Source organism: Balearica regulorum, chromosome 3 (assembly GCF_011004875.1).
Source record: "Balearica regulorum gibbericeps isolate bBalReg1 chromosome 3, bBalReg1.pri, whole genome shotgun sequence".
NCBI lineage: Eukaryota > Metazoa > Chordata > Aves > Gruiformes > Gruidae > Balearica > Balearica regulorum.
The window spans coordinates 40,949,550-40,965,702 of NC_046186.1; the positions used below are offsets into that span (position 1 = coordinate 40,949,550).

At 43.1% G+C, this 16,153-nt stretch overlaps 1 protein-coding gene across 3 annotated transcripts in view; it reads right to left on the reverse strand.

The window, feature by feature from the left end:
* Nucleotides 1–5,865: 5,865 nt before the first annotated feature.
* The window catches only part of GABRR1 (gamma-aminobutyric acid type A receptor subunit rho1), a 32,712-nt gene continuing 22,424 nt past the window's right edge, over nucleotides 5,866–16,153 (reverse strand). For all 3 annotated transcript variants that reach the window (XM_075747676.1, XM_075747674.1, XM_075747675.1), the window contains 6 exons: nucleotides 13,702–13,925; nucleotides 10,761–10,843; nucleotides 9,432–9,572; nucleotides 8,809–8,961; nucleotides 6,976–7,172; nucleotides 5,866–6,153 (listed from right to left, as the gene is read on the reverse strand). In XM_075747676.1, coding sequence (XP_075603791.1) covers nucleotides 5,866–6,153; nucleotides 6,976–7,172; nucleotides 8,809–8,961; nucleotides 9,432–9,572; nucleotides 10,761–10,843; nucleotides 13,702–13,925 — 1,086 coding nt within the window. The remainder of the gene's footprint in view (nucleotides 6,154–6,975; nucleotides 7,173–8,808; nucleotides 8,962–9,431; nucleotides 9,573–10,760; nucleotides 10,844–13,701; nucleotides 13,926–16,153) is intronic.

Genomic DNA, 16,153 nt, shown 5'->3' on the forward strand with positions numbered 1-16,153 from the left:
TTTTCTTGTCCTTTGATTAATATTGGGCTGCTGCATGATTTCATTTGAATAGCGTATTCTATTTTTAATAGTATTCGATTCCCCCCCCCCCCGTTTGGTATAATGATGTGAGAGTGAGGATGGTTTAAGCTTTCCATTTCAGGCTGCCATAGTGAGCAGGCTTTTTGTGAGAGTTAATGCTTTTCAAATACAGTATTTAATGGTAGCCTTTATAATCTTAGGCCTGTTTTAATTAAGACATGTTAGAATTCATAGGATAATAGGAAGGGTGCTTGGGAGAGTTCTCTAGAGGATCTCTGTTAGGCTAAACCTGGTCTGGCCTCCTCTTGAGGTGGGATTATCACCAACACTAGATCAGGTGAGCTTGACTTGTCACTGAATCCTGGAAACCTCCAAGGATAGAGACTTTTCAACTTCCCAGGCAAGTTAATTCCGATTTGTCTCAGCATATTTGTTCTTAAGGTCCAGAACTAAAGCAGTTTGGGATTTAAGGTTAGGATTTTATTATCACAATATTACAGATGAGAGAAATGTATTTCCTGTGGGAATAAAACTCACTTTGATTTTCAGTAATTTGTGCTCATAAATCATGTGTATGTGAAAATACCTGGCATGTTTTAAGTTACCATAACTGCAGTCTTCCCCAAGCTGTTTGTAATTTAAGAATATTTGAATATTTGTCAAGAATAGTAGTTTTAGCAATGACTCAAAATGTGTAGGTAATAAACTATAATTCCTGAAACAATTCTGACCAGCTGATAGCAAATCCTAGCTGTTTAAGGATGATGTGATTATGTCCAGACTTTGAAGAACTTAGCTTGATAGGCTGGCAGAGACTACAGTGTTTCCTTATTTTATACCTGTCCTAGAACTTCAGTAGAAGATACGCCTGATTTTTAAAAGAAAAATAATAAAAAAATACCCACCCTCCCAAAAAAACCCCCATGAAATGCAATGATTTATTTTTATGAAAAGATGTGAAGGAGACAACTTGTAACCTGTGAGCTAAGCTACCTGGGGTAGAAGGGTCCAGCAGTCTTTCTTCAAACAGTAAATGGGGAGTAGATTTATGTTTTTGTAAATTGCATTTTTGTAATCATTTAGTTCCCACTGCCCGAGTGCTCTGTACCTGGTTACACTGCAGTCAAGAAAGCAAGACTTCCTGTGAATAAGAGTCATAACACATTAGCTGTTGAAATAAGTCTTTGTCCAGTGTTCATTAAAAGTGGTCCTTTCATAACTGTCTAAATGCAGATTTTTTTAGAGCAAAGTATTTGGGATTAAATAATTCTAAAACAAAGAAAAAATCAGTCTACATCATGACCTGTTTTTCCTGAAGGTTTACTTTCCCTGTCCTGCAAGTACGTGCCCTCCACAGAGCCTTTGCCAACCTGGCTGGCTGCTGGTGCCATCCACATGTTGGTGTTTGATAAGCACAGTTACCCCACTTCCATTCTCTAGCCTGGTGAGACTGCAGTCTGGTTCTGTGCTGCTGTTTGCTAACTGCCATGCAAGATTGTGGTGGGTTTATGGAGGACACAAAAGTGCATCTCTCTGAAGAGTTACCTGAATTCTCTACTAAGCCAAAGTTGGGTAAGATTGCTGCTGCTTTAGCTTCCTTCAGGCACTAGTAGAAGCCAAAAGTATCTGACAAACTCATCAAGGATTTTTGTTTTCATCCACAACTGCGTCTGAGCTTCTTTATTTAAAAGTAGTGAGAAGCCATTGTTTCAGTCCTGGGAAAGAATGAAGTCCCTGTGGTTGTGGGTAGTCTTAACAGCCATAAAACCAGACAGTTACACAGTGCCATCATTTATGATAACTTTGCATAGGTACTCTAAAGCAATCTTTTCAGCTGTTCAGTCTCAAAGATAACTGTCAAATGGCCTATCTCTTCTTAACTTTTCAAGGACCCCATGGAAGGATAAAAGCACACAAATGTAGTACGTGTTCATCAGAACTACAGTGCTGGAGTCTTGTTTCATAATAAGTGTTTGATAAGTACTTCAAATTCATCAGGAGTTGCATTTTTCCTTAGTTTTCCTGTTTATACTTTCAGTTTTTGAAGACTAAAACATTCTTCACACCCTACAACTTGTTCAGCTTTCACAGATTTGTTTTAGGGTCTGAGTGGCATCATACTGCTACCCAGCTAGATGTGTCCCACTGTGGAACATGTGGTGCAGGTCATCTCTGTTGCTTTTATTTCCCATTGCTGCTGCTTCAGTGCCCCATCAAATGCTATGCTGCTGTATGAGCAAGCGTGGGAGAGGGGAGTCCCGGGGGTTTCTACTTGTTCATCAGGGCTTGCGGGGAGTTTGGATCTGTTTTGTACTGAGAGAATCCCTTGCTGAGGTGTGCAACATGGAAAAAGAGACATCTAATGATTATTGTGAGGACATCCTTTTACTAGGGAAGAAAAGAGATAGTTAATCTTTCTTCATGCCTTCTCACTATTCTGTTTCTGACTGAAGTTTACCTTCTTGCTGCCTCACCCTATCAGTAATTATCACCATCCTTAAAGACTATTAAAGGCTTCAGTCTCCAAAGCCCTTAATCTAGGCATTCTCACAGGCAGAATTTGTGTCTATCCATAAGCCTCACAGACCTGCCAATACACTTCAGCTTCGAAAACCAGCATCATCCCAGGCTGGGCTTTGGGTTAACCTCCAAGCAATTAATCTGAATTATATTGCAAAGTATCACCCGAAGGAAGAAGAACGAGGACAGTAACGTACGCAGCCTGGGGTGGAAAGCTTAATGCCATCTTCTCTGTGACTTTGAGTTTGTGTGCAGGCTTCTTACCAGCGCCCTGCCTGTGAAACCCCGGGGCTCTCCAGCCCCACCAGCATCACAGGGTTTAAGGATGTTCGGTATTGGACTGGATCAGGTCCTGAGAAAAAGGTCTTATGTACTCAGAAAGATCATTCTTTGGAAGGTAAAAACCACGCAATGCTGTACAAATGTGATGTTTTATTGTGATTTTGAGTGCTTCTAGAAATAAACAAAACCAAACAAATCACTCTGACTTATTGTGGAAATGGGAAGGAGCAGAGTGTTGATTGGATACAAAAACCATACACTGAAAGGTTAAAAGCCAAAAACCCTGTGTGTGTAAATATGTTTAATCAGTACAGTTGTTGATAGCAAACACTGGCTGTATATGACATATCCTGTACTTATAGAATACATCTATATACACATTTATATAAGACTGAAAAGGCACTAGAATTTCCCAAATAAAACACAAGTAAATTAACAATGTAATTCCAAACACGGAGGTTGGGGAATCTGTTTAGGGAGACCTGCTGGAAAGGAAACTTTGAAAGTCACATGGGAAATCAGAAACCAGTCTCTCAGTGAAAGCCAGGGAGTTCGAAAGTCCAGCTCCCATTTGTATCTTCAAAATCTCCCTTACTATACTGGTCAGATGCCAAAGAATGTATGTAGTATGAGATTAATGAGTCTATAAAGGAATGTACAGTACTGCAGCAAACTACATAGCATTAAGCTTCTTATGAAGCTGGAGAGCTTACCATAAAATCTGGCACTCCGTGCTGTTCTTAAATTGTAGAAATAAATGGGTTCTTTGAGAATCTAAATACATTCCTGTGCAAGTAGTGCCCAAGAAATCTTGGTGCTGTTTGTGGGGGAAGGTGCATCAGAATAAGGTAAGGTAGCCAGACCTGGTGGCCAGCTTCTCATCTGCTTTTGCCAGTGACCTTTCTACCTTCAGTTGACTGAAATGTTCGTGGTTTAAGAAAATAGGTATTTATTTTTTTTAATCTCTTGAAAAAAACTACAGAAGAATAATATGGTACGAAGGAAACTTGATAAAATGAACCTAAGATACTACATTTATGTGAAAAAAATAAGCTATGTAGAAATGAGTAGTAAAACTATCTTATGGGTGGGAGTGTCTATTCATGATTTTTAGCTTTTGTGATTTCATTGCCTTACCTATGGAGCGTAGGCTGTAAATGCAAGATGAGCGTAGGTAGTTCTGCAGGTCACGAGTTTAGCAGTTGTAAGAAATGCTGAGTATGTTTACATGATGTTTATTTACATAGGAAATTAAAGCAACAACCAGCAGTGTTCAAACAACTGCAATGTCTGTGTCAGGAGCCTGACAGTAGAGTGGCAGATCGGTCAGTCCGGGGCAGGTTTCATGTAAGAAGATTCACTTTCCTTTTGGAGATACAACTGCTTTGGTCTGATTTTCAGAGCAGCTACACCTGTAAAAGACAACAGCATCTGCTGTGCAGGGAATAATGAATTTTAATAGTGTGCAAAAGCGTGCGTGTGTTTAAAGTCCTGTTAATCCAAACCAACAGTTAGCTGTGGATGTCGGTGTATAACACGTGGCAGCAGACCAACTGAACGGCCACGCTTTCTGCGATACCTCTGGTGCTCTTGTTATTGTCAAAGCCCCTGATTCCATTCAACCAATTCTTGTTTTCCTGAAATATTTGATCACTTCTGCATTACAGATTTTGCCTTTTCTATATGGCGTATTTACGCTGACTGGCTGCTCTGCAGAAACTGTGATGGAACGTTGGGACTTCAGTCAATGCCCAGTGCCCCCAGCTCCAGCTGTGTCTCCTTGCTCCTGCCCTGGAGGGTGCTGAGCCTGCTCCAAGGGCACGGCGGGCTGCAGGGTGCCAGGGGGGTGGATGCGGCGTGAAAGCAGAGTTGATTAGTTGTACCTGGGTCTGCAATGGAGCTGCTGTCTCATGGTAGAAGCTCCTTTTTACTTCATTCCAAAGTTTTTGGCATGATATCCTTAGTAACTCAAATATAAAGTCCTTACTACTCCTTTGTCAGCTGGTGAGCATCTTTCTATTACGCTTTTACTAAAACCAGATGAACTAGGCTTTTCTTGGAAACGAGTACAATTACTGGTGGCTTTACAGGCTGCAACAGGTTCTCAGGCTGTACGGACCAGTAACGCCCTGACTATCAGAGAAAAGAAGCTTCTCCTGGCGTAGTTTTATTCTTTTTGTAGACACTCGATTGTCTTTGCTGGATCATTTTGTAGAGAAACCTGTTTCCTCTCCCAGGAAACTCAAGAGCAAAACTCCCACCAGCCCAGATAAGCAGATCCCAGGACAGCTCCTGTGTTTCCTAGAGGATTTGGTTAGCATTGCAGGAGGTCTGGCTTTTGTTTGTTCCTTAGTAAATACACATTGCAAGACATATTTTAAAAAGATAGTCAAAACAGCTTGGAAAGATTTCTTTGTTTTAAATATGATCAAGACAAAGCACAAGTCTGAAAGTACTCCTACGTGGACCTGTCAGTGCAGTGCTGCTAGGGGGGCATACATTAAGCAGTGAAAGCAAGCTGTAGCCATCCATAACCTTGCCAAACTGTTTCCTGGTACTGAATATTTTGTGCTTGCAATGACCATTTCTGACCTCATCCTGCAAACACACAAGTATTTGCATATTCTTCTATTTCTTGGTATTGAATGTGATAAATCTGCTGAGTTGAGAGATGTACGTGTTCACTCAGGTGCTTAGAGAATTAGGATTTCAGGGGCACAAAATGGAGGATGCACCATATATAAGCAACTGGCAATTATAGTCACTTGTTAAAATAGTTTACAGTGGCCTGTGAGGCACAAGAAGGAACATAGCACAGCTTTAAGTATAAAATTTTTGATTGTATATCCTATATTTTGCTGAAATGTGAAACTTGCACAATTATTTATGCCTCAGATGAGTTGCATCTAATAAAAAAAACTAAATCCAGAAGAAGAAATCAATCTTCCAATTAAAACAATTCTCCATTTTCTTTCTGTTAGCCTATGAGACTGTTCTTTCATTTAATGTCACAACCTCTGTGACTACAGAGGTTATGTGTACTTATGAAAAAATGGACCAGTATATCAAATTAAATAGAATGTATGCACCAGGGAATATTATCCTGGAGTACTTGTCGATGGCATGAGTGTCGATCCGCATGCTGACGTATCTCTGGTTTTTCCTCCTGCCCGAGCCCCTCTCTGACCCCAGCGCCAGCTGCACCATCATTCGATCTTGTTTATCTCCGTTCTCGGACACGTAGTGGCCCAGTTCATTCACATCGCCGTCATTGTAGCTGCCGTCCATCATCATGGGCCGAGGCTGAGGTAGGCTGCACGCACAGGGAAGCTGTGGACACAGGCAAATGTGGGATGATTTGGGGTTGTACATAGACATCCCTTTTCTCCTTAAAAAAGAAGAGGAGAGGACAAGCCTGGGGAATTCAGGCTGCTGGGACACAAAAGGGAGAATGAGAGGATGGAGCTGGGCAGCAGCTTTTTATTTCTCTAGTTTCGCGTCTGAAAGACACAGTTCAGTCAGGGAGAGAGCGAGGCTGGCTGCGGAAAAGCTCATTTGGCTTAGGCACTGGTATCAGGGTGTAAATAAAGGTTGGACCTGTGCCTTAAAGCTGAGAAAATCAGAAAAGAGGGCAGAGAAAATCTGAAGGAGGAAGGTATCAGGCTTGCGCCATTTGAAAAGAAGAGCTTAGGTTATAACTTGATGTAACGAAGGCAGAAAGGGGAAGTTTGGTCCTCTGTGTGTAAGTTTAGACTGTGCCTGGAGAAAGGTGGGGAAAATCTGCCACATTATCTGAAACCAAAACCACAGTACCCATCTGGAAGTATTCACAGGCCTGGATCTTCAGCATAACAAATATTTAAAGGTAAAGTCCTAAACCCTATCCCATTTATACAGGCAGTGGAGGGCTATACATGGAGGGACTGAGTGCCCTCAGACTCAGAGGAAAGAGCAGTGAGTTTGGGTGTGGGTTGTCTGTAGCAAAGCTTTATAGCTAGGAACGCCTCACTGCTGGTGTCTTTTTCCATGTGCTGCATTCTCTGCAGGCAGCTGAGAGCAGCACACTGTAGTTGCAAACTTTCGAACATTTCCAGACATTTGCCACACCTTTGCCGAGGGGCATAAAGCTGCGTTGGAGATAGAAAACCTCACCTTGTCCCGCAGTTTCCTTTCCTTCCGCTCTTGCACTGTAGTCAGGTAATTCACTGCCGCGTATTCCAGCACCGAGAGGAAGACGAACACAAAACTGACCCACAGGTAAATGTCCACTGCTTTGATGTAGGAAACACGGGGCATGGAAGCGTTCACCCCAGTGATGATCGTAGACATGGTCAGCACGGTGGTTATCCCTGGGAATACACCAGCAGAGAGCCCATAAGACACTTTCAACCCAGACTCTTCATGACAAATACACCTGTTATTACAATTTCCTGACATCTGAATTTACCTTGTATTGTTTTTCACATTGGAGTGGTGGGTTTCACTGCCTGAGGAAGGCCCAGGCAACCTGGATTTCTTACTGGGATTGTTCTGTCTTTTTGGTGAGAACAGGTCTAGTTCTGGTCTCGGGGTGTTCCTAGCCTAGTTCCCCGCCACGCCACCAGCCTCCCACCCCACGACCAGCAGCAGCACTTTGACCCCGCGTTGGCCACAGCCCATCTCCGGGCTCAGGACAGTCCCCGGAGGGGGTGTACAAGTAGCTCAGCTTCTAGTTCACCCCCTCTGCAGCACAGGCACAAGTGAAGCCTGTCTGGTGCTGCTGCTGCTTCTTCCACCAGGTTCCCCAAGCCTGTGTTTTCTGTCTGCTCCTGGGAAGTCCTGCTTTCTGGGAAGCCACCAGCCAGCTCCTACGCCTGGTCTGTGCCTTCACCAGGACAAGAGCCGGGACTAACAGGGCCCCGCACGGCAATGCTGCCCCACGTTACACCATGGGTGAGCACAAGGATCGCATCAGCAAGGGCAGGAGCCCCGGTGGTTCCATGTTATCCTGGCTCTGAGGGAGGCTCTCTGTGGCCTTCTTATTTCAGGGGCTAATTATGTCACATTAGTGATCCCTTTGAAAATTAAAATGGTGTATATAAGCACAATGGACTGAATTCACAGGAGTATCTAGGTGCTAAAAAGTACTGCTAAAGGCAGTGCCTACATCTTCCCAAAAGTCAGGCCCAAACCCTTATGTCCCTTTTAATGATGTCACAAGGCAATGGATGCTGTTTCTAAACGCAGACATGGATAACCGCCCCATTGCCATCTCTGTTATGCATCTATGTATCCTCTCCACTGAGGAATATGATTTTAACAATAAAATCCTGAGGTGTGTTGCCTGGAATAAGCGGAAGCAAGCTTGGCCTCAAAGTCTGCAAAAACACAAACAACACTTTGCTAAGGACGAAGCATCCACTTTAGAAGAAGATTTATGTCCCTCTCATAGTTCTGCTCCCATGGTGACTCCTCCGATGTATGGTTTCACCTGTCAGAAAGATGCTGCAAAAGGGGAAGCTGAATCCCTTACATTGCACTGTAAACTCATTTAACAAGTTGAACAGCGCAGCTCAGCTGACTGTGTTACCTCCACCCTCCCTCCTCTAGCAAAACTCAATGAATTGACATTTTGTCAGGGCTGCTAACACTGATTTTCACCGCCTCATTCACTGAAGTCTCTGAAGGATACTGACACTTTGGCTCTCTATGTGCCCTGTCTCTGTTAACAGCAATGACAGCAGAGCGGCACGTTTGCTCTCTGACTTGCACCGCGTGCAGCTACTGCTTATTCAAGTAGGGAAGGCAATTTGCTTGGCATCGCAGGGCAGATGGAGAGTTTGTACCATGGCCAGTCCCCTGTGTAGGGGACACACGTGTGGCAAAGCTGATTTCTGTGCCACGAGGCAGTGCGGGGGGCACAGCACAGGGGGTTTCATCTGGATGGTCAAGGTTGCAGTTGGAGCAATCGTCTCTTAGGTCTGCTGACTGCAAGATTGTTTTTACCTAACGGGACTCTAGCGGGAACTGCTCGTCGATCAATCCAGAAGGACACCCAGGACAACATGACCATGAGGGTGGCAGGGAAGTAGGTTTGGAGTAAAAAGAAGAAGATGTGTCGGCGTAAAGTGAAGTTTATATAGAGGCGATTGTACCACCCTGTATAACGGAGAGAAGGAAAAAGAGAAGTCACACTGACATCAAACTGCTTTCAGATAAGGTGATGTTGCATCAGGGGAATAGTGCCTCATTTGCTGTTAGAAAAACACAGGTAATGACCACAGATCATTACAATTTACAGAAAAGACTCCTTACCGAACCAACTATCAAAGTCAAAGCATCTCTCAGGACCGTGTTTTCCAGAGAAGAGAACATAACCTGTGCACTTGGAGAATTTAATTCATGTTAAGGTTGGTGTGATCTTGAAGAGGAACTGTCATTCCAGACTACATAACCATCGAGATGGAAATCTATGGCAGGGACAGCAGCCTTGGCATAGAAGAGAGGCAGGTCTGATGGGCCACAGGGAGACCTCCCAATGGACAATCCTCCACAGCTAAGGTTGAGAGGGTCAGTTTGCACCCCCTTCTTCCCCCAGCCCACCCTCTGGCAGGCACTCTGGTACCCACCTGTGCTGCTGTAAAAGGCGAGCTTTGTAGTGGTGTGGAACTCCTGGATCAGGAACTGAGACAGTGATATCCTCTCATCTGTTTTTAGGGAATCGTTCCCATTCTTCCAGTAGAGCATGAGGTCATCTTCAGTGTAGGCATCTAGGAGAGCAGACCAAACCTCAGTGCAGTGCACTGAGCCAGCTGCTATCACATCCACAACCCAGGGTGTGCCCACACACCTTCCAGGCTACCTGTGACGTCCCAGCTGAAGGGGGCAAATGCCACCACCTGGCTGAGAGCTGCACTGATGGTGGGTATGGTTGTGGCAAGTGTTGTCCCAGCGCTCAGCCCTGATGCCTGGTGTGTTTTGTAAACACTTCTGTTTCTCTAATCATAATTTTGTGCACACATAATATGTGTGTCAGGTAACCCACCACATCAGAACTTGAAAACCTGTCCCTTATAAAGGTCCTAAAATCAGAAGCAATGGAAAGGAGACTTAGAGGAAAGAGTCTGCTTGGGGTAGCAGGAGGAAAAAACTATCAATGGTCTGAGGCATGCAGGAGGAAAAACTCTTGGGTAAACTTTCTGCCTGTGATGCACACATGAAAGTTACGGGTCTTGTTTTTTAAATACATGCGGAAATATAGTAATGTTAATCCTTTCAGATGGGTTTAGTAGCAGCTCTTCCCAGCCAGGGAGAAAAAAATCACACATAAATGCATTAAAACAGAATTAAGAATATAATTTCTTATTGCAAGTTTAAGAAGGAGAAGAAAAAAGCTCCTATAAAGCTATCCCTGTATGAAATCTAGCCAATTCGTATGTGCGTCATACCTGGGACAAAGGACCTACATAAGCTGGGTTTATCTCAAATAGGTGTAAGAAGCATAAGAGGAAGAGCATTAATGGCACTGCCCCATCATGGTTTGTACGCCACAGATGAGCCGATGGTGCACATGAAGGGCGTAGGGCCATTTATTTATGTGTTTGAGGGCACCTGGGCAAGCGGGTGCTGCTGGAGACTGCTGACCTGCAGGCAAGTGGCCCAGGTCCTCTGGGGATGGGGTGGCAGCAGGGCAGCCTGACTGGCTAGCAGGGACACTGGCAGGATGGTGCTCACAGCTGGTTTTTAAACACACCGCATTGTTGCAAACACCATCTAATTCTAGTGAAAAAAACATAGGCAGGGAGTTTTTCTTAGTATTGAAGTCCGCTCACTTTGGTTAGAGCTCCCATGAATGTAAAAGCAGTTTAATTATTGGTATGATTATTGATATAATTAAATACATTTTGGGTGCCCATGAGGTGCAGCCCTTGGCTCCCCTACAGCTCTGCTTTACTTACAGCTTTCAATCTCCAGGGAACACGTCTGTGTGTCCAGGGGAAAGCGACTGAAATCCATGTTACACATTGCCGTTACTGTAACTCTAGGAATAATAAAAAAAACCAGTCCATTAAAAACTTGTCTTCTTGTGTGACTGAAAAATAGTAAAGCTGTGAGTTTGGGTTTTTTATTAACTATCTGGCCAGTAGCAGTCTACTGAAAAGAAATACCTTTCATTCTGCTAAAGCCATTCCACTTTATTTAAAGCCATTTCTTTTCAGCAAACTAGTCTTAGAAAAGATGACTAGAAAGTTAAACCATTACAAATTGCTACTAGATGACAAAAATATTGGAGAAGAAAACAGGAAAGGGCAGAGAGGGCACTGCTTCCTCTTTGACTGTCAACAAACAAAGAGATCTATCAAAAAGAGATCTATGCTTTCAACAGATGCTTTGTACGATAAAATAATTTACATTTATTAAAACCATCCTAGTGTCATGAGGGATGCAGGTAGTTTTCTCCACACACAGTGAATTTCTAGCTGCTCAATGAGAACCCGGTGATCACCTGGGTATCAGCCACCAGAGGGCACAGGCAGTGCCTCGAGTTAGGGCTGGAGCTGGTGTGCAACAGAGACCACTGAAATGCTCTGCCCCATCGATCAAAAGATCTGCTCTTGCTGTAGTCTGATTATCTCATTTTTGGTAGCATAATTTTGTGTTTGCACTGGAAGCATCCATAAATCTTGACTTAACTGGCTTGAACTCTAGGGAAGTAAATGAAAATAGAAGTATAAATCATAATGGGGGAAAAATCAATGAATTATCACAGGGCTAATGGTAGACAGATGTCTGTCACATAATGATAAAAACAAGATGCTGTCCCTTATGTCAGTAGTCCTTCTGCATGTGCAGGTTCCCACTGACGCTGCTTTCCTATCTGGATTTAATCCTTGAATGAAAGTGCTTGGCTCGGATTTGTTGTTTAGGTGCCAGCGAGGTCTACAGTGGTTTCCAAGACAAGAGAAAGTCTAGCAAAGAACCTTAAAAAGGCAAACATCAAGGAAAAAAATATAATCTATAGGCAAAGGCATTCAGCAAAGGCAGGCAGGCACTAATGACCCTTTTGCTCTTAAGGGAGATCAGCATTCATACTTCCCCAGTATTCATAAAGCACTCCAACCTACAGTCGCCACTGAAAAAAAAAATAAAACCCTGTCAATCTGCTATTCAAGACGTTCACCACCAATTTGCGCAGGACAATTGTTTAAGTACAAAACTGTGTGTGGCAGGATCTGAGCAGTTTGCTATTCTTCTGTTCCCATTTCCTTTAGACAACCGTAAATGCTTGCAATGCAGATGATTGGTATCATGTAGCTAAATGAAAGAGTACGTAGGCACGCATGCTATAGCTGAACATTATGTCATTTATTGTCCTTTTTTATTGTACTAAGGACCTGAGCAAACTTTGCAAAGGCCTAAGGAACACCTGAACCTTGTCTAATATGCTGAGTGAAGAAAAAGCTTTAATAACGAGACTGTAGACACTGTTCATGCTGTGAATTCCAATGAACAGTAAGGTAAAAATATCAGAGAACAAGAAAATTCTTGTCAAACTAATACCCCACAGGGAATCAAGAATTGGTTTGCTTGCCTTCCTTTCATAAAATACCTCATCAGGCTGAGAAGTTGATCTCCTCACCTCATGGCAGGCTCAGCTCTACCTCTGCCACTCCTAAGGTCGCTGTCTAACATGCCCTCAAAGACCTCCACAGCCTTCCTAAGCAATGTGCTCTGCAACCTTATCATTAGTTAAATCTATGCATCTTGCTGATACTGACCTCCCATCAGTCAGATTTTTCTTCTTTCTTGTCCTTCAGAATACATTATCTATCATCTGATGTTTTGTTTATGTATCATGTGGTTTGCTATTTCATTGCCATGGAGGGGATGTTGACATTCTTGCATCAGAATATTGTATAGAAATTTCCTCTCTAATAGGTTTTTATGGGTCATTTGGCAAAACTTGTTTTCTAACTGGATGGACTTGCAGCCAAGAAAAACAGAAACACTGATTTTATTTTTTTTGGAGATTGACCGATGCTCGTCACTTAGCATCTCCAAGTATGACTTAGGTCAGCAATGTTCTTCTGAAAGCTGATCAACTAGTTGGAAAATAAGGGAGAAAGCTAGGGTTGGGATCACCCCTCAAATTAGAGGACAAAACAAAGTTTACCCAAAATGTCCCCTTCAAGGAGCTTTCACGCATTTCACATGAAATGTGAGCAAAACCAGGAAGAATCAAAGTCAAGTGTTTGGGTTGCTCTAGTCCTACAGGGGAGTCACCAGGAACTATATACCCTTGCTCTGAAGGTTCTCACTTCATGTGCTGAAGGATGATCCATCTGTTTTGTTGCTTATCATAAAGCTAAAGTTGCACTCAGTATAATTTATACTTCTTCATAATTAGCTATAAGAACAGAAATTACATATTTTGCTAGGCCCAGAGACTTTGTTGTAGAGTGAAGTGGATAACTATGGCTGCTCTGGACTTCTGTTTATTATCAGGCATCGCCCTTTTCCCTGGATTGTGCCTTGCCTCTTCAGCAGTGCCCCACAGGGATCACAGCCTGCTGGTCCCCAGTGAGCTGCCCTGAAGGACTGTACCTGGCCACAGCTTCCCGACAGCAGGAGCAGGGGCTGACCATGCACACGAGGCGAAGGGACACTGGTGGAACCAGCAACGTTGGCATAGAAATTGGCTTCCTGCAACAGGTACTTAATGAACTTGCACAGGGACTGAGATGTCGGTGGATAGTCAGCACATTCATTCTTTTTTATGTTGTGGTTGGTTTTTTTTTTTTTTAGTATGAAGTCATGCAAAAACAGAATCCAGGAATCAATTTAACTGCTTGCTTTCTCACGCCACTAATAGCTCACATTGACCAAATGAAGTTTTACCTGAGGCTATAAAGTACCTTCCCATCTGGCTGGACCCGGAGCATGACATTGTCTGTGGTGGTGTCATGGATGAAGGAACGCTTGGAGTGGACAAAGAACATGTCGGGGACCCAGATCTTCTTCACCAGCCTGCCATCAAAGGTCATGCTTTGGTTGTTGGTGCTGGGGAAGGACAGCCTCTCATCTTTCCAGTAGTGCCTCAGATAAAGTGTCATGGTGAAGTCCTGCAACAAACAGGTTTGTGTCACAACTTACTTACACATTATCAGCATGTCAGTGATTTCTCCTTTCTGGCACAAACCGTGAACTGTAAAGCACCATTCCTGAAGGCACATCCTCTCCCTGAGCTGCAGGGGACACGACTGGCTGCAGCTTGTGTATCCTCAGCTCAGACTGACTTCCTGGGTTCAGCAATCAGAGGTCATCCAGGTGGTCAATCCACCTCTGAAATGCAAATATTGCATTTTGGTGTCTGTGAGCCACTCCAGGGACCAAAAGGCAGACACGCTGAGGCAGTGGTAAGTGGAGAGTGCTGCCGACCACTTAATCCCCCAACCATATGATGCTGCACTTCTGGAGCTAACAGTGAAGAAGCATTTGCTGCCTGCGCTGCCCTCCGTGAAGCTCTGGCAACTGCACGCTGCAGTGGGAGCTCTTCCTCCAGCACAGCCACTGAAATATTTTTGACTCAGTATTTGACCAAAATGTGGGGGGGCGGGTTTGCTCTTTGTCCCCACATATTATACTCTTAGATCCAAGGCATGCTCCTTCTCTTTGAGTTCTGTTGTATTTGGAGTCAGACCCCAGAGGCATGTACACTTGGATTTGCCTTTTTCCTTAGTTCAAAGGAAGCCCTCACCTATCTGAAGATAATAAACACACACGTGTTTATAAGCGTGGTATCTTTGAGTGTAGCATAATATATTGCCCATAAACTGAGGGAAGTGTCTAAGACTGACCAGGCTGCCTTGGTGTCTGGGGCAGAGGAAGTCATATGGGTTTGGAATGTTGGGGGTTTTTTAATTATTTGACATTTGAATTTTTTTTCCCACAACACTTTCCAAGCATTTTGAAATATGAGGGTTTCTGCAATTTTTGTCTGTAGAAGTGATTTGTTAGTTGCAGCCTGTGCTATTATTACGCTAGAGGCCAATATAATTATTGGGAATGCTTTATATCACATCCAACTGAAGCTCCCAAAGCCACTGACCATCTAATTTCTTCTTTTTCATTTGATCCATTGTACAGCATTCTTTAACATCTTTTCCCTGTATTCAAATTTAAAGAATATCATTCTGGGAAACCTTTTACATTGACTCCTGTGTGTTAATGTGTCCTTTAAGCAGTAATAAATTGACAGACACTTGTTCTTCAGCGAGAAGTCAATGCCTCACTTTTTTGCATAAAGTTGCATTTATGGTTGCTGTGGAAAAATCAAGTATTGTCAGCTTTCATTAGAAAAGATTTATTAATATTAGTTTTAGGCTATTAAACTGGGAACCGCATTGTTTTACAATGCATCAGTTCCCCAAGCAACAACCTCATAATATCTCCCTCTTCTTCTGGTCCATTTCTCAGAGACACTATTAACTCTCCTGTTATGTTTGCAAATGAATTTCCAATCCTTGGTAACAATCTGTTTTTCCCTTCTTCTCATCTTTCCTCCAGATGAAACAGCTGCCCCACACATCCTGCAAAAGCTCTGTTAATTTTAGAGTCAGTGGTCTGTAATAGACACTTACAAATTTTTTAATTAATTGGACAAAAAGAATCTGATTTGTGACATCCTAATGAAGTTTTATAATGTCCGTTATTATTTTACCACTTTCTTGCAAATAGTCAGAAAGTAGAAGAAAAAAAGGAAAGATTGATGTATCTAACTCCTCAAGCTTAAATTTAGTACAGAGTGAATATCTCTGTCACTGATGTCTCTCATTTAAAAGGCAAGAAATGATCTTGCAAAGCACCATGGCCTTTTTCTATAAAGCTGCAGAAGTTAAAAAGAATTGATTTTGACAATATAAACTCTTCTCCATCATTATTTTGCAGACAGCCAAAATTGACCCTGAATGGTTTTTTTACCTGAGGCCAGACAGTGCTTTTCCCATGTTGCTGGGTGTTGCAGCATGATGTTACACAAGGAGCAGGGGCAGTATTCAAAAACCAGGGGAAGTCATGCAAAAATCATAATGCTTGCTTAAAAAAGGAGTGGGTTTTTTGTTTGCGGGTTTTTTACATTGAAATCCTCAATGTTAAGTTCTTTCCATTTGCTTTCAAGTCCCAAAGCTTTTCAGGGGCTCTCTACGCACCTTCACAAGCTTTCTCCTCAACCAGAAGGGCTGGGACCATCCCAGAAGAGATGAAAGCTCAGGGTCCCTATGGCTGGCAGTCAGGGTGCCAAGAGCACCAGAGACAAGGGGGACAATTGGAGTCCTCCCCGGGACTTGGGAGA